We start from the raw sequence: 26249 nt of genomic DNA, 5'->3' as shown, positions 1-26249 counted from the left end.
GTAAAAAAAACAAAAAAATGAATATCTAAAAAGAAATATGCAATGGCTGTAGAAATAGTAAGAGGCAGTGTTGTATCTGGCATTCCATCAAAAGTTACAGAGTTCGTGTATGATTTCATTGGACGACATATATCTTATGTGTTCAAGTACCAGCGCCACATCTGCGACTCCATTTTCCTCAAGATGTCTTGAAATTTGGTTGTACGGAGCGCCTCCTGATTGCACATTCATCTTGTTACTTTACTGTTTGGATTTGTTTTATGCATTTTTATTTCTCAATATATTTGGATTAGTCAGTGACAATTCAGTTCTTACATTCCTTAAATCACAGAACAAATTGTATAAAAAGTAAAAACTGAACTTCAGCTATAAACAAACTCAGCCACACTTTTCAGAATTGTCTTCAGTAAATTGTTCTGTTTTCTCTGTTTTTCTCATTGTATCATAGCTTTGAAATCAGCCATGTCATTGTCATCATCCAGCAAATGTTCAAGTTCATCTCTCACCTACAAGTTACCAAGTGTAATAATATTAGATATATATTAACAGGCTTAAGAAAGGCATACTAAATTGTTGTTATTTCTTGTGTGACAGGTAAATAAAGATTAAAAATAGACAATGTCAACATTCTGGCTCTGGGTCTTCTTCACAATCTAGTAGAGGTAGGACTGATATAATATGGGCACATGTTATTGAAGGTGTATATCCAAATGGAAGGAAGACATTAAAATGTCTTCACTGTGGGAAGTAATTAGAGGAAGAGGTATTTTTAGAATGAAACAACATCTAGCTGGAACAAAGGGGCATGTTGGTGCTTGTTTAAAAGTTCCTTTTGATGTTCAATACTTGATGAGAGAATCACTAAAAGACATTGGGATAAGGAATAAAGAGAAGGCTGATTCTAGTAAGCATAATACTCCCTATGGTACTCCTGTACATGGATTTGAGGGAGATATGTTAAATGAAGATAGTGAAGAGTTTCGTCAATTAGAAATTCACATAAATGAAAGTAGTTTGGCAGTAAAAAACAAAGTACAATGCTAGACAGATCAAAAAGAAAAAAATCTATTGGGGTTGGTGACTATTTTGCTCCAAGGACAATTGGTGAATCTCAACCATCAATTAGGAGTTGTTTAGCTGGAAAAGATGTGACGTGGAGAACAGACATGACTTTTGTAAGATTCTTTTACGATGCTTGCATCCCAATTAATGTTGTAAATTTAATTTATCTTTAGCCTTTGGTGGATGCTATAGCTGCAATTAGGCCTGGGTATAAACACCAAAATTATCATGGTTTGCGTGTCAATTTGTTAAGAGATGTTAAGAAGGAAGTGCAGCTTCTTGTTGATAGTTACAGAAAAATTTGGGAAAATGTTGGATGTACCTTAATGGCTGATGCTTGGACTGATAATTTACATAGGTTATTGATCAATTTTATGGTGTATTGTCCTAAGGGAGTTTGTTTTGTGAAATCAGTTGATGCTTTAGATGTTGTGAAGGATGCTGGGACATTGTTGAAGATGTTTGAGGAGGTAGCTTTATGGATTGGAGCAAATAGTATTGTCCATTTTGTCTCAAACAATGGATCCAATTATAAAGCTGTCGGAAGAATGTTCTCTGAGAAATATCCGAGTATTACTTGGTCACCTTGTGCAGCACATAGCATAAATTTGGTGTTAAAAGACATAGCTGAGATGAATCACATAGTTTATCTTGCGAGACGTGCTTCTGAGGTGACGAAGTTTTTATATAATCATATATTTTTGATAGCTTGGTTGAGGAAAAGACAGGTAATTTACCTTTAGCTCATGTTCTTGTCAAGTTATAACATAATATGCATTTTTTATAATTGACTAACATCTATTATTTATCATTTGAACAGGGTTGGAAAGAAATTGTTCGTCCGGGCGCAACCCATTTTACTACAACTTTCATTGCAATGAGAAGCCTTCATGAGCACAAACATGACTTGCAAGCCATGGTGACAGATAAGTCATTTGTCGATTCTCGATATGCAAAAAGTAATAAAGGCAAACATGTTATTGACATAATTCTAGATAATGATTTTTGGGATGATATGGGTAAGATATCCAAAGTTGTGAGTCCATTGATGTGCTTGTTGCGGATTGTTGACTCAGATGAGAAGCCTGCAATAGGATATGTGTATGATGACATGTACAAAGCGAAAAATGCAATTAAGAAGTTGTTTAAGAATAAAAAGAGATTGTACAAGCCTTATACACGAATCATTAAGAAGTTGATATTTTACTTGTCATGCTTTTAATATTTCATTATGGTATTTTAGGAGGTGTTACAAGAAAATAAGTTTCGATCCTATTGATTATGAAAGTATCGACAAAACTGAAGGTTGGATAGTTGACGATGAAGAAGAGGTCAGTGAACTTAATTATGAGGAGTTGGAACAAATGTTATATGAAGAAGGATCTATTCCTGCTGGAGTTACCGATCGCCATTCTTTTTATGATTCAACCGATGGTTCAGAAGGTTGGTTTCAAATATTTAAGCAACTTAGTATCTATTTTAAATTAAATTATAAGTTTTAACTTATGATTTCTATTTTTTACTAAAATTTATGTAGATGATGGTGATGGTGATGATGATGATGATGATGAATTTTGATGCTAGTGTGTGAAGCTCAATCAATATGGAGATGGATCAAAGAATAAACACTTATACCAAATGTTTTGTTATTAATTATTATGTATTGTCATTTAATATGTAATGGATGAACACAACATCATGTTTGGATTTAGACTTTGGATTGTTGTTAAATACTTAAACTATGTTGGGATTGTTATGGAATTTGAACTTTGAATCATGTTAGGCAAAAATTAAGTTGTTATTGTCTTATTAAAAAATGGAAATCTTAAAATAAAATAAAAAACATGTTCTTTTTTATGTGCTGACATCATCATGCTGACGTGATGACATCACCAGTCCAACGGCGGTCCAACCGGTTGGACCAGTTGACCCGTGACCCAGGTAGCAGAACGGGTTGCCCTTCGGTCCGGGTTTTAAAACAGTGATAATGATAAGAAGGTTGGAGTCTTTCATTCATCAAGCTTGAGATTGTAGCTGAATTCATTGTTTTAAAACCCGACTCGTTGTAAGACCCGGTAAGGTGACCGGGTCACGGGTCAACCAATCCAACCAATTGGACCGGTCATGTTAGTAACAAATATATTTTAAAAGAATTAAAGTAGTCCCTTAAATCTTAGTATATTATAAAATACCCCTAAAAATTTTAAATCCCTCAATTTTTTATTTATTTTAAAAAGTCCAAAAACTTACCAATTAATCCCTAAAGTTTTGATATATTAAAAAAATACCCCTATAAAATTATAAATTAATCCCTATAAATTTGAAATGTAAAACTTGAATCTGACTAGAGAGGCTTTCGGGTCCCAGTTGGACTGGTTTGACTGATCGGTTCGATCCGGGTTTTAAAACAATGGTTGAGTTAGGCCTACTCTTTTGATTTGATAGTGTAAACAGAACTTGCCAAAAACGGAAAAATAGTGCTTGTTTAAACTTGTTGATACAATATGGCCTTACGACGGTTACTTTGCAGTATTGGACTACATTACTCTTATGCGCAATATAATTTGTAATTTAAACTTTGTTCAGCTTGATTATAGATAGGGATGGCAAAAAATCAGGGATGAGTCGAGGACGATTTTTTTGCCCCGCATTGATTTCGTGCTAACCCCAGCTTGGCCCAAAATCCCTACAAGCTTTAAATGATTTTTTTTTTTTTTTTTGTAAAAACAAAATATAAATTTCACTCTTAATATCATTTATGGAAAATATATTTTATATAATCTACATATTATAGTTGAGGAATTAATATTTTGGATGTTAAATATAATAATTAAGATATAATCATATTAAGTTTTAAGGAAGTATCTTATTATATTTACTTTTCAAAACTCCTCACATCTAATAAGGTGTATGCTTAAAACTTAATATGATTTTATCTTAGTTATTATATTTAACATAAAGGGTGCGTTTGGTCGGGGGCATTTGACATTACTCTAGTAATGTCATCTTATATTAGTTACGTTACCATGTTTGGTTGTCAAGTAATATATGATTCCGACAATCCTCCAATACTAATAGTAATTATTGTTGGTTATATAGGTGGTAATCTGATTATCATCATTTTTTTAGGTATTATGAGATATCTTATTTTTGTTATAATTTTATCCCTTATTAATAAATTTTTAGAATAGTAATGCTCTTGTTATCTAAACAATTTACAAGAATTTTCATGGACAATTTTAACCTTATAAACAAGACTTTTAAGACATTATTGCCCTTGTATTTCAACCAAATTACCCAAGACCATAGCTAGATTTGGCCACCATCACTAATCATTGGCCACCACTGTTAATCGCCATTGGCCACCACTGTTAATCGCCATTGGCAGTGGTCGAAACACCGCACGATCGGTCAGATCTGACCGATCGTGTGCCAATTTAGCCGTTTTTGGTTAGATTAGTGATTGGAAATGGCCAGATGGTTGTAGATCTGGCTGGAAATAGCCAGATCCATGGCCATTAATGCTGGAATAGATTTGGCCGTTAACGACCATGGATCCAGTCAAATCCACGACTATAATAGATCCAACCATTTTCGACTAAATCCACGGCTAGATTCGATCGATCGTGCATCGTTTTGGTGATTGTCGATGGCGGTGGTGGTCGGCGGCTGACAGTGGCTTGGGTGAGTGGGGGTGATATTATTAAAATTTAAACTTTTATTGTGGTTGGGGTATTTTAGCAAAATCTTAAATATAGAGCGTTAAAAAAATAGTTCAAATAATAATAATAACAATAATATAATATAATAAGAATATTAAAAAAGAAGGACAGTTTAGTAATCTATATAACATACCTACTAATTTATTCCCATCAATCAAACATATCAACATAACATACTTATCAATTTATTCCAATCCAACTAAACACATCTAATATAACATTCATAGTAATTTTCAAGGTAATTAATCTATCTTCCCATTAATATATAATAAAACCTCTCTATAGTCATACTCTATATAGGAATAACTTCTATATAGTCATAAAAAATTCTAGTCCTAACTTTGGATAGTTATAAATAAGAATAAACTTTACATTTTAATATGTTATAATTTTTCTAATTCCCGTCTTAAAGAAAGTTGCCTCCACATAGTAATAATTATCTGTATATTGCAAAAAAATATATGTTATATTACATTAAATGTTTAAGATTAAATAAATTATTTATCTAAAGTTGTTTGAAACAATAATTTATGTTTTAGAGTTGTTATAATATCTTTTAACTTGTTCAATGGATTCAGGAAATTAGTTGAGATGCGTGCAAACTGGCCCAAACACCACAGTTACAAAAAAAAAAAAAAAAAAAAATACATACATACATATATATGAACTTCACATTGTAATAAGTTATAATTTTTCTAATTCTCGTCTTAAAGAAAGTTGCTTCCACATAGTAATAATTATATGTATATTGTAAAAAAATATATGCTATATTACATTAAATGTTTAAGATGAAATAAAATATTTATCTAAAGTTGTTTGGAACAATAAGTTATGCTTTAGAGTTGTTATTATATCTTTTAATTTGCGAGTACATTACTCGCTAGCATGAATAGAGGTGGAAAAGTAACCCACCCGGCTCAGCCCGCGGCGGGTTACAAAATTTAGCGGGTCGGTCTTAACCCACCCGCCAACAAAGGCAGGCTGAGTTAGGCCTGCCATTTTGGAGAAAATGGCTGGCCAGGCGGGTTAGGGTTGGCGGGCCGGCCCGGGTTAGCCCTATTTTTTTTATTTTTTATTTTCTTTTGTTTTATTTGTTTAACATTTCAAATTAATAATTAACAATTATAAATGTAATTGTTTTTAGTTAACTTTTCAAATATCAATAATTCAATTAAATTAATTTTTTTTTATTAACATTTCAAATATTAATTCAATTTTAATACAATAAAATTGTAATATAAGAAAAATTAGACTTATTCATTTATCAAAAAATAAAATAAGAAATTACAACAATTATTGTCTTGTTAAAAACCTCACCAAGAAAAACCTAATGGGAGAAAAACTTGGTAAAGAAAAAAGAGTGCAATAATTGACAATTAATTTACAAATTACATTTTACAAAACAACTAATTTGGGGGTGATTCACTAGGACGTCCCTCATCCGTATCATCTATATTACAAAATTGAAATGATTCTATTAAAGTATCGTCGACAACCTCGTATTAATCTTGATGGCGCGACCGTTCCCAATCTCGAAGACATGTGAGGACTTCAATCATTTTTGGAGAAAGTTTAGTCCTTCTTTCATTTAAAATTCTTTCTTCCACTTGCACTAAATGTTTGTTCGGATGAGACGGTTGAGACAGGAACAGCGAAAACATCTAAGGCAAGTCTTGATAATACCAAAAAAATACATTTTCTGGCTCTCCAATAGTCTAAGAGATCAATGTTGACTCTCTGTTGTGGATCTATTGGTAACATTTCAGGGGTTGCCAAATATTGTTGAAGCTCATTACTCTGCGACTGCATGGAAGACAGTACATTAGTTGTTGTTGTTGTTGTTGGTGGAGCTTCTAAAGAGGAGGCTGTGCTTCGGATTCGGGTCCTCTTTGGCCTATTCAATGCACCCCAAGAGTAGAAGTTTTCATTTGTTTCTTCTTATGTAGCTTCCCCGGATATTTCGCCTCTTTGCGGGTTCCCATACCTGTTTTCATATTGGAAATATACTTCGAAAAGTCTATTTTTTACCTCTCCTATTTGATTGGCATATACTTCGGTTTGTAAATTTTCACATAAATTGTCAAAACCATTTTCTAAACCTGCTAATTTAATTCTAGGATCAAATATAGCACCTAAACAATAAAGAAAATGAATGGGTTCCCAATATTTAAAAAAAAAAATTTCCATTGCCTTTATTGGTGCCTTTAAAATTTCATTGTCTTTGTTTTTTATAAATAATTCGAAATTTTTTATAATTGTATGTATTACCAATGGACTAGTAGGATAATACACACCAGAAAATTGTAAAGTGGATTGATAAAAAATTTTAAGAAAAAAATGAAATACTTTAGCTATTTGCCAATCATTTTCTACCAAATAATGATGACCTTTATTATTTGCTACAAAATAACTAATTATATTAGCATAAGGTAAACATGAATCAAGCATTAAATAAGTACTATTCCATCTAACAGACATGTCTAATGCAAAAGTTCCAGGAGACATATTTGATTTTATACAAGCGTCTTGAAATTCAGCATTTCTTTTATTACTACTAGTAATCCAAGCTAAAGAAGCCCCAATTCTATCAATATTTTTCTTTAATTGTTTTCATACCACTTTTCACAATTAAATTAATAATGTGACATGCACAACGTTGGTGAAAAAACTTCAAATTATTATATAAAAGATAATTATTTTGAAAAAATTCTATAGCTTTACTATTAGAACTTGCATTATCTAAAGTTAAACTTATCACTTTATCAATAATATCATAATCTTCTAAAACTTCAATAATTTTATTATAGATTTCTAAACCACTATGATCCACATCCATTAATCTAAATCCTAATAAAGATTTATTTAATTTAAATTCATTATCAAAATAATGACTAGTCACACAAATATAATCTTGTTTAGCTCTACCACTCCAAATATCAGCAGTTAAAGCCACACTAATATGACAAGTATGAAATTTATTTTTTAATTCTAATTTCATTTTTTTAAACAATTTTATTAAATCATTTCTAGTTGCAGTTTTAGAATAACTTTTAAATCCTGGAAAAAATGAATTTTGAACAAATCTTTCAAAATATTTATCTTCAGCCATATTAATAGGTTGATCAGTTGCAGCAATATATAAAGCTAACTGTTCCCTATATACATCAGAATTATAACGCCAAGTAGTACCCATATTAGTTATTTGAGTTTGATTGCTTTCTCTATTTCCATGTTGATTAATATGTTTATTAGCATGCCTTTTTAAAGTACTAGTACCATTACCTGAATCAGCTTTATAAACATTTGCACAATATTTGCATCTTGCTTTCTTGACTTGAACGCCATTTTCTGTCTCGTAAAACTTGTCGAAATGCGCCCAAACGTCTGATGTGTGTCTGTCTTCGCTTTCGACGGCAGTTGATGATCCCGCCTCAGCTTGAGATGAAGTTGGACGAGCACGACGATTACGAGGACGACTTCTAGAACCACCGGGAGCTGTTGGAATCGGGGGCATATTTTGAGGTGTATCGGATTCTGAGAATGGGAAAGCGGGACTATTTGAATCTCCTCCTGCATTTATGTTAGTAAAATCAGCGGGACTAGGACTAGGATAGTAGTTTCCTTCATCATTGTAATTGATGGGAGAGAAATATCTATCCATTGTAGTTGAAAAAAAAAATTGATGTAGAAGAAATAAAAATTAAAGAAAGAGAATTGGAATATGGAAATTGGAATTTGGAAAATTGGAAATATGAATTAAAAATTGCAAAAACTAATAAAAATTAAAATACGAGCAAATTGATAACAAAGAGATTAAGAGAATAAATGAATAATTGAGAGATTAGAGATTAGAGAATATGAGAGAATGAGAGAATTTGAGTTGTGAGAAAAATGTGAGAGTTTAGGGCCAATTTATAGAAAAAAATGGGAAAAGAAAATGACCAAAAAGACCCCTTCAACGGCTATAAAACGCCTATATTTAAGGGTAAAGGGGTAATTTGAAAAAAATAAAATAAAAGTTCAATTTTTTTTAATTTTTTTTGGCCAACCCACGGGTCAACCCGACTGGTTGGCTGTTAGCGTGTAACAACCAACCTGGCAGGTTGGTGTAATAGCCAACCCGCGGGTTGGCGTTTCTTTCTTTAGAAAGGACAAAACAACAACCCACGGGTCGGTGGGTTGCCATTTTGCAACCCGGCTCGCCCGGGGGTTGCTGCCGGGTTGGGTTGAACATGGCCTGCCTTATTGGCGGTCCAGGTTCAACCCTCTTCATTGCTTCTTATTGAAGCCAAAATATTTCTAGCTTCTCAAACATGTTTAGAGCTTCTTGGTACGAAACTTTTTGTATTTCCGCACTATCATCCTCATAATTATTTCCTTTCTCTTATTGTCTAATTCTAGCAATGATTTTTTCTTCTGTTAAAGCATACATGACTTGTTGCTCATTTGGATGATTAAGAAAAACATTAATATCCATTTGATTAATATAGTAAAGTTGTTAAATCTGATCACTCAATTCTACAATGACTCTTTGATTCCCCCCATCTACTTCAATTGTAACTTACTATTCATCAACATCGGGGGTCTTAATTTTGTAATGCTTAAAACAATTGACAATTGTCTGTGGCTTCACATCAATTGACCATACAGTAACTGCATTTACAATTCCATCAAAGATAGTTACATTTATTGGTTCCAAGACACGATCTTCTATCTATTTCAATAGTAGGCAATTGAAACGCTAAATTGAAACCCTAATACTATTAAAACATGAATTGAAATCCTAATATTGTACTACTAAAACATGAATTATGAAATAAGAAATTTTTGTAACTATACCTCTATTAAGTTATAACCTTCTCATAGTAATAAAATTAATTAGTCCCACCATTATAATTATAGAGAGGTTTTACTGTATTTATCTTTTAACTTACGGGTACGTAATAACTCATTGTATGAACAACTTTTTGTTGAAGCCAAAATATTTCTAAGTTTTCAAACATGTTTAGAGTTTTTTGGCATGAAACTTTTTGTATTTCCGTATTATTACCTTCGAGATTATTTTCTTTATCTTCTTATCTAATTACAGAATTGACTACTAAAACAATGAATTGAAATCCTAATATATACTATTAAAACAAAAATTATAAAATAACTAAGTTAAAACAATAATTTTTGTAACTACATTTCTACTAATCTATAACTTTCTCATAGTAATAAAATTAATTTGTTTTACCACTATTATTACTATAATATTTCTAATAATACAATATTTCCTGACCAAATGCATCCAAAATATTTATTCAGACTACATAAAATATGTTTTCCCGACATTATTTATTCTGCTTTAGAAATATATTATTTATTTAATTTTTAAAACTTGCGAGTTGCGAGGAATTTGGGCAGTGCGGGAGATTAGAACCAATCCCTGTCCTTGATCCAAAATTAATGCAGAGATGAAAAATCATCCCGTCTCTGACTTTTTCCATTCAAGTCCTTGTTCGAATTATACGGGGGCTTTTGCCGTCCCTAAGTCCAATACATATCACCAAACATAGCCAATAGGGTACTCATGTTCTTCGCTCTCCAGCTGTATATAGTATATAGATCATTCAACGTGTTGCCGTCTTTGTAGTAATTTTAGGTTGAATAAGTCTATCCTTACAAAGAACTCTACAAAAAAGCTTACAAAGTGAAAAAAAAAAAAAAAACAAAGGAAAAACAGAAAAAGAGAAAGAGAGAGAGAGAGAAATGATGAAGATGAAGGGTGTAAGTTAACTTTGTATGCCTCCTTTGTAGACTTCTTTGTAAGACTAGCACTGCTATTTTAAGTTATATCAAATAGAACCTGGCCTTTGAAAAAATCTAAGTGCAATATTCAAATAAAGAGTGAAGTAGTTGTTTTATTACATGAATTTTCTAAGTCTCCGCGTCTCTAGGGATAAAAGAATTACATGAATTTTCCAAGTCTCCGCGTCTCTAGGGTAAAAGAAAACAACATCAGCTGTGTTTGTTTTATTTTGAATAGTATTTTTAAAAACGTTGAATTAGGTTGTTATTATGAGGTAGGATTTAAAAATTAACAAAAACACTCCATAGGTTTGTTAATTTAACTAAACACTCCCTACAATAAAAAATTTATAAATTAACAAAAATACCTCCACTCACCCACATTTGTCAGATTCCGGCCACCACCACCAGAAGGTGGCCGGAATAGCCGTAATGGCTCACGATCGACTAGATCTGATTGGTTGTGCGTCGATATGACATTTTTTGGCTAGATCTACCATGGATCTGGCCAAAAAAAGCCAGATCTGGCCATTGAGCCGGTAGTGTGTCATTACGGCAAATTCATGTTACCTTTTGGTGATGATGGTTGGAATTTGGCAAATGTGCGTGAGTGGGGATGTTGTTGTCAATTTATAAACTTTTTTGTTGATGGTGTTTAATTAAATTAATAAACCTAGGGGTTTAAATTTTTTTTGAATAGAATTGAATTGAATTTTGAGAATAGAGAAACAAATATTCCTCTTCGACTCTTTTTTTAATTTGATTCTTTGGGCATTGTAGACATTCGACACAAAATAATATTTCATTCAATCTCAGACACTTTTATATATTTGGGGTAATTTCCCTCATTATTAGTATTATTATCATCATATATAGCTCATAAAATATATTATTAATACACCCTTCTGCCTTAGGAACGCTCCAATTAAAGCCAAGTTAATCAATAATTTCATTAATTACTAAATAATAGTATGGGATATCTAACATAAAATTATATATTTCAAATTTATTGTCACAATTAGATCTTGCAACCCAGTATCATGGCTCTCCATTTAAATTACGGATGCACAGATAGAGATTGAATCTGAGATTGTATGCTTATTTATACTATCCCTAACTCACGCTACTCATCTAGACTACACACGGATTAGATATCAGAAGCCTGCCACATATTGCTAAAATATGATTCTAATTTTCTATAAGAAATCGATAGCATTAATCATCTCTAAGCTACAAATAAAAAAATAGCAATATAATAAAACACATATGAAATGATACCCTCCAGTTTTTATCTAAGTTTTCACTATTTTTTCTGATTAAGATTCAATGTCTACTGCAGATGTTGAAACTTGAAAATGTTGAGAAAAATGGCAGCAAGTTTCTCACAAACTCTTGTCAAAGCGACTGATATTGGCTTATTGCAACAAAGTTGAGAATAATGTCCAAAACATGTTGAACTAATCTTCCTCAGTATTTAACCAAATAAAATAATGCAAAACGCTAATCATTTGTGTATCTTCTGCGTGTTTTATATACGCCAGCATTTTAAGATAGACCCTGAAAAAGAAACAGTGAGATGAAGCCAAGGAGAAGGGAAGAATTTATATCATCATATACTGAGTATATCCAACAAATATTCATTTGATGGGCATTGTTAATGTAAAATAATTGTATATTAAACGTTCTTAACAAGGATAAGAGGATCTTTGCATGTTTATTTTTAACTCAACTCTATTATCAGTATCAGTAGTACGTGTGTCTGTGTGTGTGAACATTATGCAAAGGGCTACGCCTACTCAACCCCATGATTTCATCATGCAAGACGAGGAACCGAGAAAGAGTAGCGTTGATGTAATGGATAAGGATGAGGATGCTATCAAGAAGAAGATTGTTGTCAAAGCTTTGCCATTTCGAAAGCTTTTGAGTTATGCAGATGGGGTGGATTGGTTGCTCATGGTGCTTGGGACTTTTGGTTCAGTTGTGCATGGCATGGCTCTACCCATTGGCTACTTGCTTCTTGGCAAAGCGCTTGATGCTTTTGGAAACAACTTAGGTGATAAAGTCGAGACAGTTAAAGCCCTCAAAAAGGTACTTACAGCTAGCTTTCCCTGTTTTTTACTGATATAATTATGGATTTTGATCAATTTGTTGATTTGTCCAGGTTATTCCATTTGTTTGGTACATGGCATTCGCCACATTTCCTGCTGGAATAGTTGGTACGTAACAAATGCCTTTTATATATGAGTATATTACTACGTTAAATATATTGTCTAGCGAATGAGCTTTGATTCAGTTTATAAGTTTTTGATCTTCTTCACTAAGTGAAGGTGTTTTGGGTAAAAGATGCTTGAACTGACAAATTTTACTTGGTTGAGGCCAGGATTTGACTTTTATATATTAAGATATTTTAGGATGCATGGATGGCATTTACATGTGTATTGTTATTCACAACAGAAATCGGATGCTGGATGTATGCAAGTGAAAGGCAATTAACAAGAATGAGATTAGCCTACTTGAAAGCAGTCCTTAATCAAGAGATCGGAGCTTTTGATACAGATTTAACTAGTGGCAAGATTATTACTGGAGTCAGTAACCACATGAGTGTTATACAAGATGCCATAGGAGAGAAGGTATATATATGATTAACCAGTTTAATTATTTTCCAACCTCATTTAGCTTAACATAATCATATATGTATTTATCTTTCTTCCTTACAGTTGGGCCATCTTCTCTCAAGCCTTGCAACTTTCTTTTCTGGAATCTTGATTGCTGCAATATGCTGTTGGGAACTATCACTACTTAACTTTTTAGTTGTTCCAATGATTCTTGTGATTGGAGCCACTTACACCAATAAAATGAACACTATTTCATCTACCAAAATGCAATACCTTTCAGAAGCTGCATCCATGGTAGAACAGGTAATTAATTATCATACTAATACTCTAGCCCACTGTCAATGATTTGTTCTTGGATTTGTCTGTTACTCATCTCAAATGGTGGGCTAAGAGTGTGTTCCTCTTGATTCAAATTCAATCGATACCTTTGAACCAACTATTTGAGGTGAGTAAGAGACAAATCCAATGATAATATCTTATCAGTGAGCTGAGGTGTTACAATCAAAGTATTATGTTCGCCGTGCATAGAAGTTGTGTTTTAAGTATTAATGGTTTGAATATATGTTACAGGTTATTTCTCAAATCAAAACAGTGTTTGCATTTGTTGGGGAGAATAGTGCAATCAAATCATTCTCAGAGGGCATGGACAGGCAGATTTTTATAAGCAAAGGAGAGGCACTTATAAAAGGAGTTGGAGTTGGGATGATTCAGTCTGTCACTTTCTGTTGTTGGGCTCTCGTTATCTGGATTGGTGCTGTTGTTGTCCTTGCAGGAAGGGCAACGGGAGGAGATGTTTTAGCCGCTGTGATGAGCATTCTCTTTGGAGCTGTGTAAGAAACGTCTCCAATAAATATAAATATAATGACACAACATAAACAAGCATCTAATTATTGAATCTGGGTTCTTTTGAATTGCAGAGCACTGACTTATGCAGCACCAGACATACAAATCTTCAATCAGGCGAAAGCCGCAGGGTTTGAGATCTTCCAGGTGATCGAAAGAAAGCCGATTATATGTTATGATTCAAAGGGAAGGACACTTGAGAAGGTTAATGGCTACATTGACATAAGAGATGTAACATTCGCGTATCCATCGCGGCCAGACCAATTGATCCTTGATGGATTTTCATTGTCAATTCCAGCAGGAAAGATGGTGGCCTTAGTGGGTAGTAGTGGGTGTGGAAAGAGCACTGTCATTTCCTTAGTTGCAAGATTCTATGATCCCACTCGAGGTATACATGCAACATCTTAATTTTCAAGCATCAAGTTAAACATATTGAATTGGAGGTTTTCTAAGTCTAATGTAATAAATATCCTCCAGGAGAGATTTTGATTGACAACAATAACATCAAGGATCTTGATCTGAAGTTCCTGAGAGAAAACATAGGAGCAGTTTCCCAAGAACCATCACTCTTTGCTGGCACCCTCAAGGATAACATTAGAGTTGGGAACATGCATGCCACTGATGAGGATATCCAAAAAGCAGCAGTGCTGGCAAACGCACACACTTTCATATCAGACCTTCCAGATCAGTACTTAACTGAGGTATTTCGTTTCCTCTATTTACTTGCCTCATCAATATTTTTGGCAAATGATACACAAATTCACTAATTGAATCATAGGTAGTTGAAACAAATGTGTGGTCAGTTTTTGATATATTCAGTACATGAACAAAACCTAAACACCAATTCAATATGTATATTGATAAGTCTCCAATTCTAGCACCTTTCTCTGATAAAAAGTTGTTATAGCGGCATCAATATGCATTGTATAAAACCGACATACATAAAGTTTCAACAGAAAAGAGGAAGGAAACAAAGTGTAAGTTCGAATTGCAGATTGCATATCAGTTACCTTTATTAGGACTTAAATCACAGGAGAAAACACAAACCACATATTGTCTTACAATATGATAATCCCAGCCTAATTTTCTTGTGCATTATACGTAGTAAGTTTTTGCCTCCATGATAAATTTCCAGTTGGGACAAAGGGGAGTCCAGTTATCAGGGGGACAAAAGCAGAGAATTGCTATAGCAAGAGCCATTCTAAAGAATCCACCAATCCTTTTACTTGATGAGGCCACAAGTGCACTTGATTCAGAGTCGGAGAAGCTGGTTCAAGAGGCCCTTGAGAATGCTATGAAAGGGAGGACAGTCATCTTGATCGCGCACAGGATGTCAACTATCATTAATGCAGATATAATTTCCATAGTGGAAAATGGACAAGTCGCTGAAACAGGCACTCACCACAGCTTGCTAGACACCAGCAAATTCTACAGCAGATTATTTCACATGCAGAACCTTGACCAAGTTAGCGATTCAAGGTTGGTAGACAAAGAATTCATCTTGCTCTCATATATAATCATGATGAGCACATAGCAATTTATATCTTGCTTTTGTTGAATGCATAGCAGAGTTAAAGATTCCACTGAAGAGCCTGAAAGTACTCATGAACAACTTTTAAATATTGAGCAACAAGAGAAATTTGGAGAGGCCAACAGGGAGCTTAGTGAATCTACCAAACAACAAGAAGGGACAATGAATAGAAGGACTATATTCTTCAGAATTTGGTTTGGCTTGAAAGAGGGAGAAATTCTGAGAACTGTCATTGGTTCTGTCGCAGCAGGTTTCTCTGGAATCTCAAAGCCTTTATTTGGGTTCTTCATCATGACAATAGGAGTGGCATATTATGAGAAAGATGCCAAGCAAAAAGTTGGACGGTTTTCATTGTTCTTCTCTTTGGTTGGACTGTTTTCATTGTTCACTCACATCTTGCAGCACTACTTCTTTGGAGTGGTAGGAGAGAAGGCCATGATAAACCTCAAAAGAGCTCTATATACAGGTTTCTACTGCTTTCATCTATGCGCATTATCTGCATGATCGTTTTTTTTTTTCAGGAAAAATTTCATTTCCCTCTCTTGTGTCATTCTAGTAGACTAAACTTTCCTCCAAATTTTGAAAATCATCATGAACCTCCACTGAAGTTTCATTTGTCTTCTAGAAATGTTCCTGTTGTTTCCTGAAATATGAAGGTTTACCTGTAAGGGGAAGTGATCGAAAATTAACGGTTTTTGGGTGTACATGCGTCATTAGATTTAAACAGATAATAATTAGTCATGTTTATGAGCTTTTCTCAAAGGTTCAAACTACAAAAGCACACTATAACTTTCACTTCATAATGATGCTGTAGGTGTACTGCGGAATGAGCTAGCTTGGTTTGAAAAACCTGAGAACAATGCTGGTTCACTTACCTCAAGGATTATAACTGACACCGCCATGGTCAAGACCATTATCTCTGATCGTATGTCTGTTATTGTCCAATGCATCTCTTCCATATTAATTGCGACAATAGTAAGTGCAGTTGTTAATTGGAGAATGGCACTGGTAGCTTGGGCAGTGATGCCTTGCCATTTCATAGGGGGATATATTCAAGCCATTTCTGCTAAAGGATTTTCAGGTAATGCTGCTGCTGCACATTCTGAATTTGTTGCCCTTACTTCTGAGTCTGCAGCCAACATAAGAACCATTGCATCTTTTTGCCACGAAGAAAATATACTCAGGAAAGCCAAAATTTCTCTAGAAATTCCAAAGAAAAATAGCAGGAAACAAAGTATCAAGTACGGGCTCATTCAAGGCGTCTCCCTCTGCTTGTGGAATATAGCACACGCTGTTGCTTTGTGGTACACAACAATTTTGATTGAAAGGAATCAGGCCAGTTTTAAAAATGGCATAAGAGCATATCAGATTTTCTCTCTCACAGTACCTTCAATCACAGAATTATGGACACTGGTCCCTCTTGTCATCTCTGCCATAAATGTCCTAACTCCAGTGTTTGAGATCCTTGATAGGAAAACTGAAATTGAACCTGACACACCAGAGACTTCAGACTTCCGGCCTATTGAAGGTGAAATTGAGTTTCAGAATGTAAAATTCAACTACCCCTTTAGACCTGAGGTGACAGTTCTGAACAATTTCAGTTTACAAATTGAACCTGGATTAAAGGTAGCTCTAGTTGGGCCAAGTGGAGCTGGAAAATCATCTGTTATAGCCCTTTTGCTGAGATTTTATGATCCCAGGGAAGGAAGAATTCTGATTCATGGAAAGGACATAAAGGAATACAATTTGAGAAGGTTGAGGTCGCAAATAGGCTTGGTACAACAAGAACCACTTCTTTTCAGTTCTTCAATCAGAAGCAACATTTACTATGGGAATGATAAAGCTTCTGAATCCGAAATTGTGGAAGCATCAAAAAAAGCAAACATTCATGAATTCATAAGTAGTTTGCCTGATGGTTACGACACAGTTGTAGGCGAGAAAGGCTGCCAACTTTCCGGAGGCCAAAAGCAAAGGATAGCCATTGCCAGAACTCTACTAAAGAAGCCGGCAATATTACTTCTAGACGAAGCAACAAGCGCCCTGGATGGCGAGTCTGAAAGAGTCATCGTGAGTGCCCTGGAATCACTAAACCAGAAAGGCAGCCGTGAAGAATTGCCATCCAGGATCACTCAGATCACTGTTGCACACAGGCTTTCGACAGTGATGAATTCTGATACAATAGTTGTGATGGACAAAGGTGAAATTGTGGAGATGGGTTCACACTCAACTCTTGTTGCAGCTTCACAGGGAGTTTATTCAAGATTGTACCAGCTCCAGAGCTTCGGTGGGAACTGATGTAAACAAGTACTTAGCTGTATAGGAAGAAAGATAACGAGACATACAAATATTATATTTCAAGAAGTTTGCAGAGTGATCAAGTTACAAATAAAAAGGCCTAGAAGCCATAGATAATATTTCATTGTGCTTCTCCCAGATTGGTTTAGCAGAAGAATATGTACACTGTTATTAAACTTATTATACCAGTGAATTGAATTTCCTTTGCATATATAACTATCTTTTTTTTTTTTTTTTTTTTTCTTTTAAATTAGAAAATTAAATTAAATCTTTCTCAAAGCATGCTTCCAAGACTTAGACACATTGGCACACGTGGTATATTTATGAAGTTGTGATTATTGGACAAGAAATTTCGCTTATATAGCATGGCCTCAGCCACAGCTACATCCAATTGACAGATGCAGTTTTATTTCAAAGAACAATGAGGAAGATTTACAGAGTTACTTTTTTAAGTGTTTTTGTTTGTATACATACTCTAGTCCTAACTTATAATTTCTTTTCAGGCTCAACAGCCTAAACTATAAGTTGGTAAGCTAACACATAATCAACAAGCTAATTGATCTCTAAAAGGAGAGATCTCTTCAAAGATGGGAAGTCTTCTTGATCTATATTTGGTCTGAAGGTTCACCAGATCATCAAGGCCCTCCAAAAATGCACCTTCTAAGTTCGGTATTATTGTAGTTAAAGATGAGGGCCCGGATTGCAACTGCTCTATCTCTAGCAAGAGCTCCTTGACACGGTTAGTAGACTTGGGATCAGCAGACCCTGATAATCTACCCTGCAATACATCTTCGAGAACTGACTGTGCATCAGTATATCGTGTTTGCTTGATCAGGCAATGGCATAAGTTGCAGGCTTTGTTGGCATCAGGGTCAATAAGCTGAGCTTTACGATATACGACTTCTGCCGCCATGTAATTTCCTTGTTGCATGTATGCCCAACCCAAGTTTCCCTGAATTACATGTTTGTAAAGTCAGGTAATTGTAAAGACAATGTAAACCATGGGGCTACTGAGGGATCAATACTAAGTGGAGTTCATGTATGCACAAAATTTCTCCTTCAGAAAGAAAGTTACAAAGTTGTATCATCAGATGTGGCAGAAAGGGAACAACGGCGGGGAGAGCAAAGAATGTTGAATAAGTAAACAAAGGGAATTTTAAAAGGTGGCGAGAGAGCAAAGTATTACGAAGAAGTATGAGGCTCTTGCATAACATGTCAATAGTAAGCAGTGGAAAAAAAAAAAAACCCTAAAAAAAAAAAAAAAAAAGATCAGTATGAGTCAGTGCTACTAGTAAAATGCTGCGGTAAGTGAAATATGACACCTCATTTCACCAATGGGGGACCAAACTTAATTTTTTCAGTTCTGAAAAGCTCACGTAAATTAACTTGTAGAAAATATTGTAGTCAGAAAGCTGAGTAGAATAACTTTAGTACCAGTATCCTGGAGGTCTCTTGCTTGACGGTGACTTGGAACTTCTTTCCATGAGAACGTGCTGTCTTAGTAGGCTTTCCATTGAAGGCCTCTCCTTGATAAATCATTCGAAGCTTCTGCTTTAATAGTTCTATCTGTTCGTTGATTCTCCCACGTTTCTGCCAAATTTAATAGGGTCACTACCTAAACAATAAAGCAGCAGAAGAAAACCAAGGCAATAAAGTCTTACCCATATACATGTTCTGAAATTAACATATGATTGAAAAAAAATATTGAATTTTGGTTCATAGCAAATTGGATCAGGCCTTTTCATTTGAAGCAAAAAGGAGGTGAAAGGGGTCTATAAATCCTAAATTCATTCCCAAATAGGTTTGAGAGTACAGGAACACTTGCGAATCATAACAGCTAGATAGATTTCTACTTTAACAAGTTTCTCAACAATTAAACAAAGCATTATAAAACAATGACAAAAGTTAAACCTCATGATCTAATAAACTACTCTTTGAAATTAAGGTATCTGGATGATAGCATTTCTTACTAACCAGATTGTAGTATATTTCTCCTGAAACAAATCCAATAAAAGATTCATATTGTTATTAAAGAAAAATCTAGTGGTTGAAACATGCATAACTCATTAGTCATTCATTGCATTAAGTTATTAACTAAACACTATCTTATTTAAAAGAAGAGACACTGTTTTGTTATACATTTAATAATGTCAATTGTGATGACAAAAAGTCCGGATAAACTTGGCATGCCATTTACTTTAGTGTAGTGGTGGGTACCTTGTACAAATCAATGAGGACGTTGTCTAGTGATTCTTGGGCTTGCTTGGAGCAGCGATCCCTGAAAGACTTTATAGCTTCAATGGCTTCTTCAGCTCTATCTTGCTGTTTAAGAACCACTGCCATGTCTTTAAGTGCACTATCTACTCTATCTCCTACATTTATCGCCTTCCAAAACAAAGCGATAGCAGCTTCTGGGTCCTTCTCAACTAACTGAATTGGCATAGACAGGGAGTAAAAATAAGTATTATTTGAGATAACACATTTGTGTAAAAAAATCTTTTAACATACAATATTAATCAAGTATTTTTTCTAGACCAAGCTGAAATTTTTTTATGGCACCCCTAAAACTACTTTCCATTCCTTGTTCTAATTAATTACACTAAATTGTTAACTTTTTTAATATAAGTTAATTAAAAGAACAATACTAATAAAACTAAAAAAAATTACTATTGAAAATTGACGACAATGGTGATTTCTATTAGTATTTCCATTTGCAAGTCATATTTTTTTTCTGATAGGAAACACTAGTATATAAAAAGAAATACAGAGGTTATGGTCAATTTCTTTACATTAGATTTACACAGCTTATGGAAATATGTAGAGTGAGAAAATAATTTTTTAAATAATTGAAGGTTGGATGCAAGAATAAGAGTAGGGATGCAATTGCAAGTAATCCCATCCATTTTTTTGGATGTAAAAATAAAAATTATTATTTATACCTATCATCTAAAAATTTGAGTCAACTAAAATAATATGGATAATATTGAGTGTTTAATTTAATCATGAAACTTATACTCTAATTTTATATGTTATTATAATTAGAATTTATGAAGTCTTTAGTTCTACCTTCACTCTGTCTGTATCAAACATTTCCAGAGATACTGAGAGACACCTGAAACTAACCGTCACACTAAATTTACTCAATCACCCTTTTCCATTTTCTGTGAACTACCATTGCCTCGACAACCACAACACCTAACTACTTCAACAGTTAATGACTAGAAAGGTAAATACGACTTCAACACAAGGGTATTCTAGTCATTTCACGATAAAAAAAAAATATATCTCTTCACTCCCAGTCAAAAAGTAAAAGAAGGTAACTTCAGAGTTCAGATACACAAGAATGTATCTAACGGTCCAGATCACCGCGTTAATCTTACACCATAAAATCAACGGTCCACAGATATAAAACTCAGTTCCTAACAAGTAAAGGAGAAAACGAAGAAGAAGAAGAAGAAGAATGAGTTGACTCAGTAACATGATGTAACACAAATGCATGCATACATGTATGCCTGTGATGTATGTATGTAAGTACCTGGAGATGCTTGGCGCGAACGTACGGGCTGTCACCGGGAGGAAGTTTGTGAAAGACATGATAAGGCTGGTCTTTCTTCTGGCTCATTTTCAGAAACTTTTCTGTTTTTCTGTGAATTCAAGATGTTTGTTTCTTGAGAAAAAAAAAAACTTTCGATTTGCAACTGAGACTTTAAGAGAGAAATTTTTTAAAGGAATGAACCTGGACGCAACGGAAGTCCAGCTTCATTGTTTGATGGATTTCTTTTTCAAAATTTTTGCCACGTATGAGTTCTATACACGTGGCTATTTTTTATTATGCAGACGTGCCTTTGCATTTGATAATTGCTGCAAGCTTAATATAAAATAAAATATAATTGATTTTGGCTTTTGGGTAAGGATTAGCGTTACCAAGTCAAGAAGCACTAATTTCTCATTAAAACTTATCAAAGTTTTCATATAATTTATTAAATCCATTATGAATCTTGATCAAAATTTATAGAAACATATACAAAACTTAAAGAGATTAAAGATTAATAATATACTAGTTGCGCGGGTATTTTTTTTTCTTTTACATTATTTTCCTTGTGGTGTTAAATGTATTATTGAATTTCATTGGATATTGAATTGATAATTAAAGAAATCAATAATAAAATTATTATATATCAAATAAATAGTATATATTTAATGTAGGTGTAAAGATTTATTTTCATTATTATTGATTTATATGCAAAAACTAATGGAAATATTGTATATAAAAGAGGCAATTTTTTCCGGTTTTCTGTTTTTTGAATTGCATGGCAGTCCAGTTTTTTAAATGCATTTTAAACCGGTTTATTTGCTTGTAAAAGTTCCTAGGGTTTTATTTTTTCATTTTCCCCTCGTTTGCTTTCACTTTTTTGTTCTTTCTGCGAAGATTGGGTTAGGTCTGGCTTGTGGTGTCGCTGAACATTTTCTTGAAGATGCCTGCAGTGTTTGTCTTTCTCCTTTCTTATGTTTTGTTTTGTTTGGGTTTTCTTGGAAATGGGTTGGAGAGTGATGGGTTTAAAGGAGGGACGTTTGAGAGAGGCAGAGGAGGAGAAGAGGGTGGAGGAGCCAAACAACAACAGAGTTCAGCCCATGTTCTCTGCAAAGTCTCTCTCAGTAACCAACAAAAACTAAACTAAACTAAAAGCATATTCCATCCGTAAGAATAACTATTTCAAATTAACATTAATTTAATTGAGACATGCATGGAAGTGGTGAACAACATGGGAATATTAGCCAGATCAATGAAATATGGAGACTTCCATGTCTGGTTCTTCTTGAACAACACTCGACACGAAAACAAAAGGAAAGAGATCGAAATACAAAGCAAAGAAAAGCATGGTGCCATGGAAGCCACACTAAGTTTTTTCAATTTCTTTTTTCTTTCACCCAACAAAGTAACCGAGCACAAAATGACTGGTTATGTCTTTATAGGAAACAAAGATATATATTAAAGAAGAAAAAGGAGGTACACGAATGGACAGATGATCGCACCATAATAAAAACAATACAGTAGGAGGAACAAAAACTATACAGCAATATCTGAATGCATCTCAAGCTGTCTATTCATTGAAAGCAAAGAAACGTTAGACCCCTGCATCAGAAGCACCCTCATAAATAAAACTAACTTAAAACCACTTCCCAATTGAGATGGATAAGAAACAGTAAATATACGAAAAGAAGAATGAAATTACCTCTCGTTTGATCATCATATTGATGTTATCACAGAAGAATAAACGAATTAAGACACCACAAAATCAACTTTTAACTCTCTCTCTCTGTGTTTTCCAGACACAAAGTAATCGTTGATAGTGATGGCAGAGGGTTTTCAACAGAGACGCAGATGTCGATAGTGGCGTCTTCAATGTTCCCCTGTAAAAACATCAATATTCACTTCCTCACTTACACCCCCGCCCAAAAAAAAAAAAAAAAAGCAGCTAAGAGTTCACAAGTCTCTCTCTCCTTTCTTGGCAGCAACTCTTGTTAGCTTGGGCTAAAATGGCCTGATAACAAATTTTTCAAAAAAGTAGTGTCCAAGTTTAGTAGAACACCGGAAAAAAAAAAAAAAAAAAAAAAAAAGATACCAGAACACATAGGATCTCTAAAAATCTTTATAGAGTTCTCACAAAATAAATGAACCGTATAAACTGTTTCATTCTCCTTTAATATTAATCAGTACTTACATGTTAACCTGAACTAATCACGCCATACAAAGCAGATTATACAAAACATATATGTAGGCCCATCATCAACCCTAATTACATAATCCATACAACATGATAAAAATAATTGGAGTAACTCCAAATTGATTAAAGCCAAACTTACGGCTTGTACCATTGGAATGGTGTTGGTGTCTACTCAGATCCACACCACCATTTGAAGCTCGGCCGTCTCCAAAACTTGCTATGATTATCATCCCCATTGCCACGTGATTCTCATTAGCACCACGGGGAGTTTATTAAAGACCATTTGAACTAAAAATTTAATTAAAAGGCTATAGAGTTTGTAAATTTTAACTAAATGGCCTGTTTTTATTAAGCTTTATTAAACATGATTAGGGGGTTAATTGAGATTAATGAATAATTGTGTAATCTTTAAAATATATAAGTCTCTAAAGAGTCGAAAATCTTGCAAACAAACCCAAACAGTACCTTCTTCTTCCTCCCGCGACATTAAGCATTCCTCCGCCTAAAATCTTCTCCAAGACAGATCGTCATCGTCGTCATCGTCCTCCTCCTGACATTTCATCCAGGTATGTGTATTTCCCCCTTCGATTTACAAAGATTTAAGATGGATTGGGTTGAGTATGATTTGATTTAGTTGTTAGGTTGTGAGTTTTGTTTTTGATAATGGAAGTTGAAAGGAGTGAAATTTGTTGAATTTTTTTTTTGCATTGTGGGTAGCTGGGGTGGTAGCACCGATTGTAGGTGGAGAGACGAAATGTGTTCTGGGTATGATGATCGCTTAAGCGATACACTCGCTTAAGCGATCTGGTATGCTGGTAATACAACAAAAGATCGCTAGCGATCAGGTATGTGGCATAAGATCGCTTAAGCGATCATGCTTATTTTGGGGTATCGCTTAAGCGATCTGGTATGCTGGTAATACAACAGATAGATCGCTTAAGCGATCAGGTATGTGGCATAAGATCGCTTAAGCGATCATGCTTATTTATACTGGATCGCTTACTAGATCGCTTAAGCGACTGTGCAGATGCTTTTTAAAATATTTCAACCCTTATTTCATCTGTTAAGAATATTTTTTTCTTGCATCATAGGTACTTGGCTATTATTAGACATGGGACAAGTTGTTTTGGGTGTTGAATATTTTGGTGAGTGGGTAGAGGAAGAAAGTAGCTGGAAGTGGATTGGGAAGAGCAAAGAAGTTATACCAATTGCTGTGAGCCCAGAAGTTAGTTTTGATGAGTTGATTGATGAAATAATTAGAAGAGGTGAATTGAGTTGCTCACGTAGTGATATAGTTGTGAAGTATGTTTTAAGTAGAGTTCCTCAACATTATAAGGTATCTCCTGCTATATTAAAGTCGGATGAAAGTGTGAAGTTATATATGATTGATGTGGCCGATAATGGTTCAACCATTGGAAGTTGCTTCAAAGGAAGGAGATAACGAGGAAGTTGGCGGAGATTTGCCTGGTTTTAATTTGAACTACGAGGGCAATGATTTGTTAGTTGAAAAATCAAGAGTAGACGGTGAATTGGGTGGCAAGGAGGACACTGTAGAAGAGGTTGGTCATGGGGGGCAGAATGAAAATGTTGAGGAGGAGGACCTCGTACATGTTCCCGCAGATGTAGAGATTCATTTGAATACAGATTATGCAGAAAGCGTAAATTGTGAGGAAGAGAACACTATGGTCGTTTATGCAGGTTCAGAGGGGGTAATTGGAGGTAGTAGTGAATCAGCTCATATTTTTACGGATGGATCGGAGTTGCACATAGGGTATTTATTTGACAACAAAGAGGAAGTGGTGAGGAAGCTAAAACTTGTTGCCGTGAGAGTTAATTTTGAGTTCATCACCAAAAAGTCAAATTCATTGGCTGTGACGGTTGCATGTCGTGACCGAAAGTGCAAGTGGTAGATTTATTGTAGAAGGTTGGTGGAGTCGAAAAAATTTATTCTTAGCACATATACCCGTGAGCACACTTGTGGTTGGGGACATATTTCAGGTGAGCATCGACAAGCGTCCACTGATGTTATTGGACAATTTGTCAAAAGTCAGTTCGTTGAAGGGAAAGGTCCATCTCCTAAAGACATTTAGAGACTTGTGCGCACAGAGTTGGGATGTGCTATTAGTTACTGGAAATGCTGGAAAGGGAGACAACATGCACAAGATTTTGTGAAGAGCACGTCGGAGCACGGGTACGCAGTATTAGAAGCGTACCATTATATGCTTGAGTTGACAAACCAAGGTAGCAAGACGACTTTGAAGTGGGACAAGAATATGATGTTTAAATATTTTTTTGTTGCTTACGGTTCTGCTATAAGGGGTTTTGTAAACATGAGAAAGGTGTTGGCTATTGATGGTTGCTTTCTGACAGGAAAGTATGGAGGTACATTGTTAGTGGCCACTGCACAGGACAGTGAGAATCACACATATCCTGTTGCATGGTGTGTGGTTGACTCTGAGAATGACGAGTCGTGGACTTGGTTTTTTTTGGCAATTACGTACTATAGTGCCTGACAGTGACGAGTTGTGCATAATATCCGATAGGCACCACTCTATAAAGAAGGGGATTACCAGTATTTACCGTCAAGCACATCACGGATTTTGTATGAGGCACCTTGGTGAGAACATAAAACAAAAGTTTAAGTGTGCTGGCCTCCTTCAGGCAT

General features: G+C 34.5%; 3 protein-coding genes across 3 annotated transcripts; 2 read left to right on the top strand and 1 right to left on the bottom strand.

The window, feature by feature from the left end:
* The first annotated feature begins 774 nt into the window (after positions 1-774).
* LOC116143078 lies at positions 775-11927 on the top strand. Its single transcript, XM_031428495.1, has 5 exons — positions 775-1020; positions 1236-1790; positions 1883-2202; positions 2306-2505; positions 11914-11927. Exons 1-5 carry the CDS (start codon positions 775-777, stop codon positions 11925-11927), a joined length of 1335 nt encoding a protein of 444 aa, XP_031284355.1.
* A 501-nt stretch (positions 11928-12428) lies between these two features.
* Positions 12429-17978, top strand: LOC116143077 (ABC transporter B family member 19-like). The gene is made up of 10 exons (XM_031428494.1): positions 12429-12662; positions 12736-12790; positions 13029-13204; positions 13292-13492; positions 13760-14019; positions 14107-14420; positions 14510-14733; positions 15168-15511; positions 15602-16029; positions 16378-17978. Exons 1-10 carry the CDS (start codon positions 12429-12431, stop codon positions 17856-17858), a joined length of 3717 nt encoding a protein of 1238 aa, XP_031284354.1. The 3' UTR covers positions 17859-17978.
* Positions 17979-18336: 358 nt separating this feature from the next.
* LOC116143047 (protein SULFUR DEFICIENCY-INDUCED 2-like) lies at positions 18337-21541 on the bottom strand. The gene is made up of 4 exons (XM_031428470.1): positions 21394-21541; positions 20076-20288; positions 19293-19448; positions 18337-18810 (listed from the first exon to the last, which is right to left on the bottom strand). The coding sequence occupies exons 1-4, from the start codon at positions 21478-21480 to the stop codon at positions 18403-18405; spliced, it is 864 nt and encodes a 287-aa protein (XP_031284330.1). The 5' UTR covers positions 21481-21541; the 3' UTR covers positions 18337-18402.
* Positions 21542-26249: the final 4708 nt, after the last annotated feature.

The sequence above is a fragment of the Pistacia vera genome, unplaced genomic scaffold (genome assembly GCF_008641045.1).
Source record: "Pistacia vera cultivar Batoury unplaced genomic scaffold, PisVer_v2 Contig425, whole genome shotgun sequence".
Classification (NCBI taxonomy): Eukaryota; Viridiplantae; Streptophyta; class Magnoliopsida; order Sapindales; family Anacardiaceae; genus Pistacia; species Pistacia vera.
The sequence above is the reverse complement of the archived record's forward strand: the minus strand, read 5'-3'. Positions and strand labels throughout refer to the sequence as shown.

Excerpts from the sequence above, each read along its gene's own strand:
- LOC116143047 (XM_031428470.1), bottom strand. The coding sequence starts at position 21,480 with ATGAGCCAGAAGAAAGACCAGCCTTATCATGTCTTTCACAAACTTCCT. Across the intron at positions 19,449-20,075 it reads TCCTCATTGATTTGTACAAG|AAACGTGGGAGAATCAACGA; the intron begins GTACCCACCACT and ends TAAATTTGGCAG. Across the intron at positions 18,811-19,292 it reads AAGAGACCTCCAGGATACTG|GGAAACTTGGGTTGGGCATA; the intron begins GTACTAAAGTTA and ends CATGTAATTCAG.
- LOC116143077 (XM_031428494.1), top strand. The coding sequence starts at position 12,429 with ATGGATAAGGATGAGGATGCTATCAAGAAGAAGATTGTTGTCAAAGCT. Across the intron at positions 12,663-12,735 it reads CAGTTAAAGCCCTCAAAAAG|GTTATTCCATTTGTTTGGTA; the intron begins GTACTTACAGCT and ends TGATTTGTCCAG. Across the intron at positions 13,205-13,291 it reads AAGATGCCATAGGAGAGAAG|TTGGGCCATCTTCTCTCAAG; the intron begins GTATATATATGA and ends TCTTCCTTACAG.
- LOC116143078 (XM_031428495.1), top strand. The coding sequence starts at position 775 with ATGAAACAACATCTAGCTGGAACAAAGGGGCATGTTGGTGCTTGTTTA. Across the intron at positions 1,021-1,235 it reads TAAATGAAAGTAGTTTGGCA|CCTTTGGTGGATGCTATAGC; the intron begins GTAAAAAACAAA and ends ATTTATCTTTAG. Across the intron at positions 2,203-2,305 it reads GCGAAAAATGCAATTAAGAA|GAGGTGTTACAAGAAAATAA; the intron begins GTTGTTTAAGAA and ends ATGGTATTTTAG.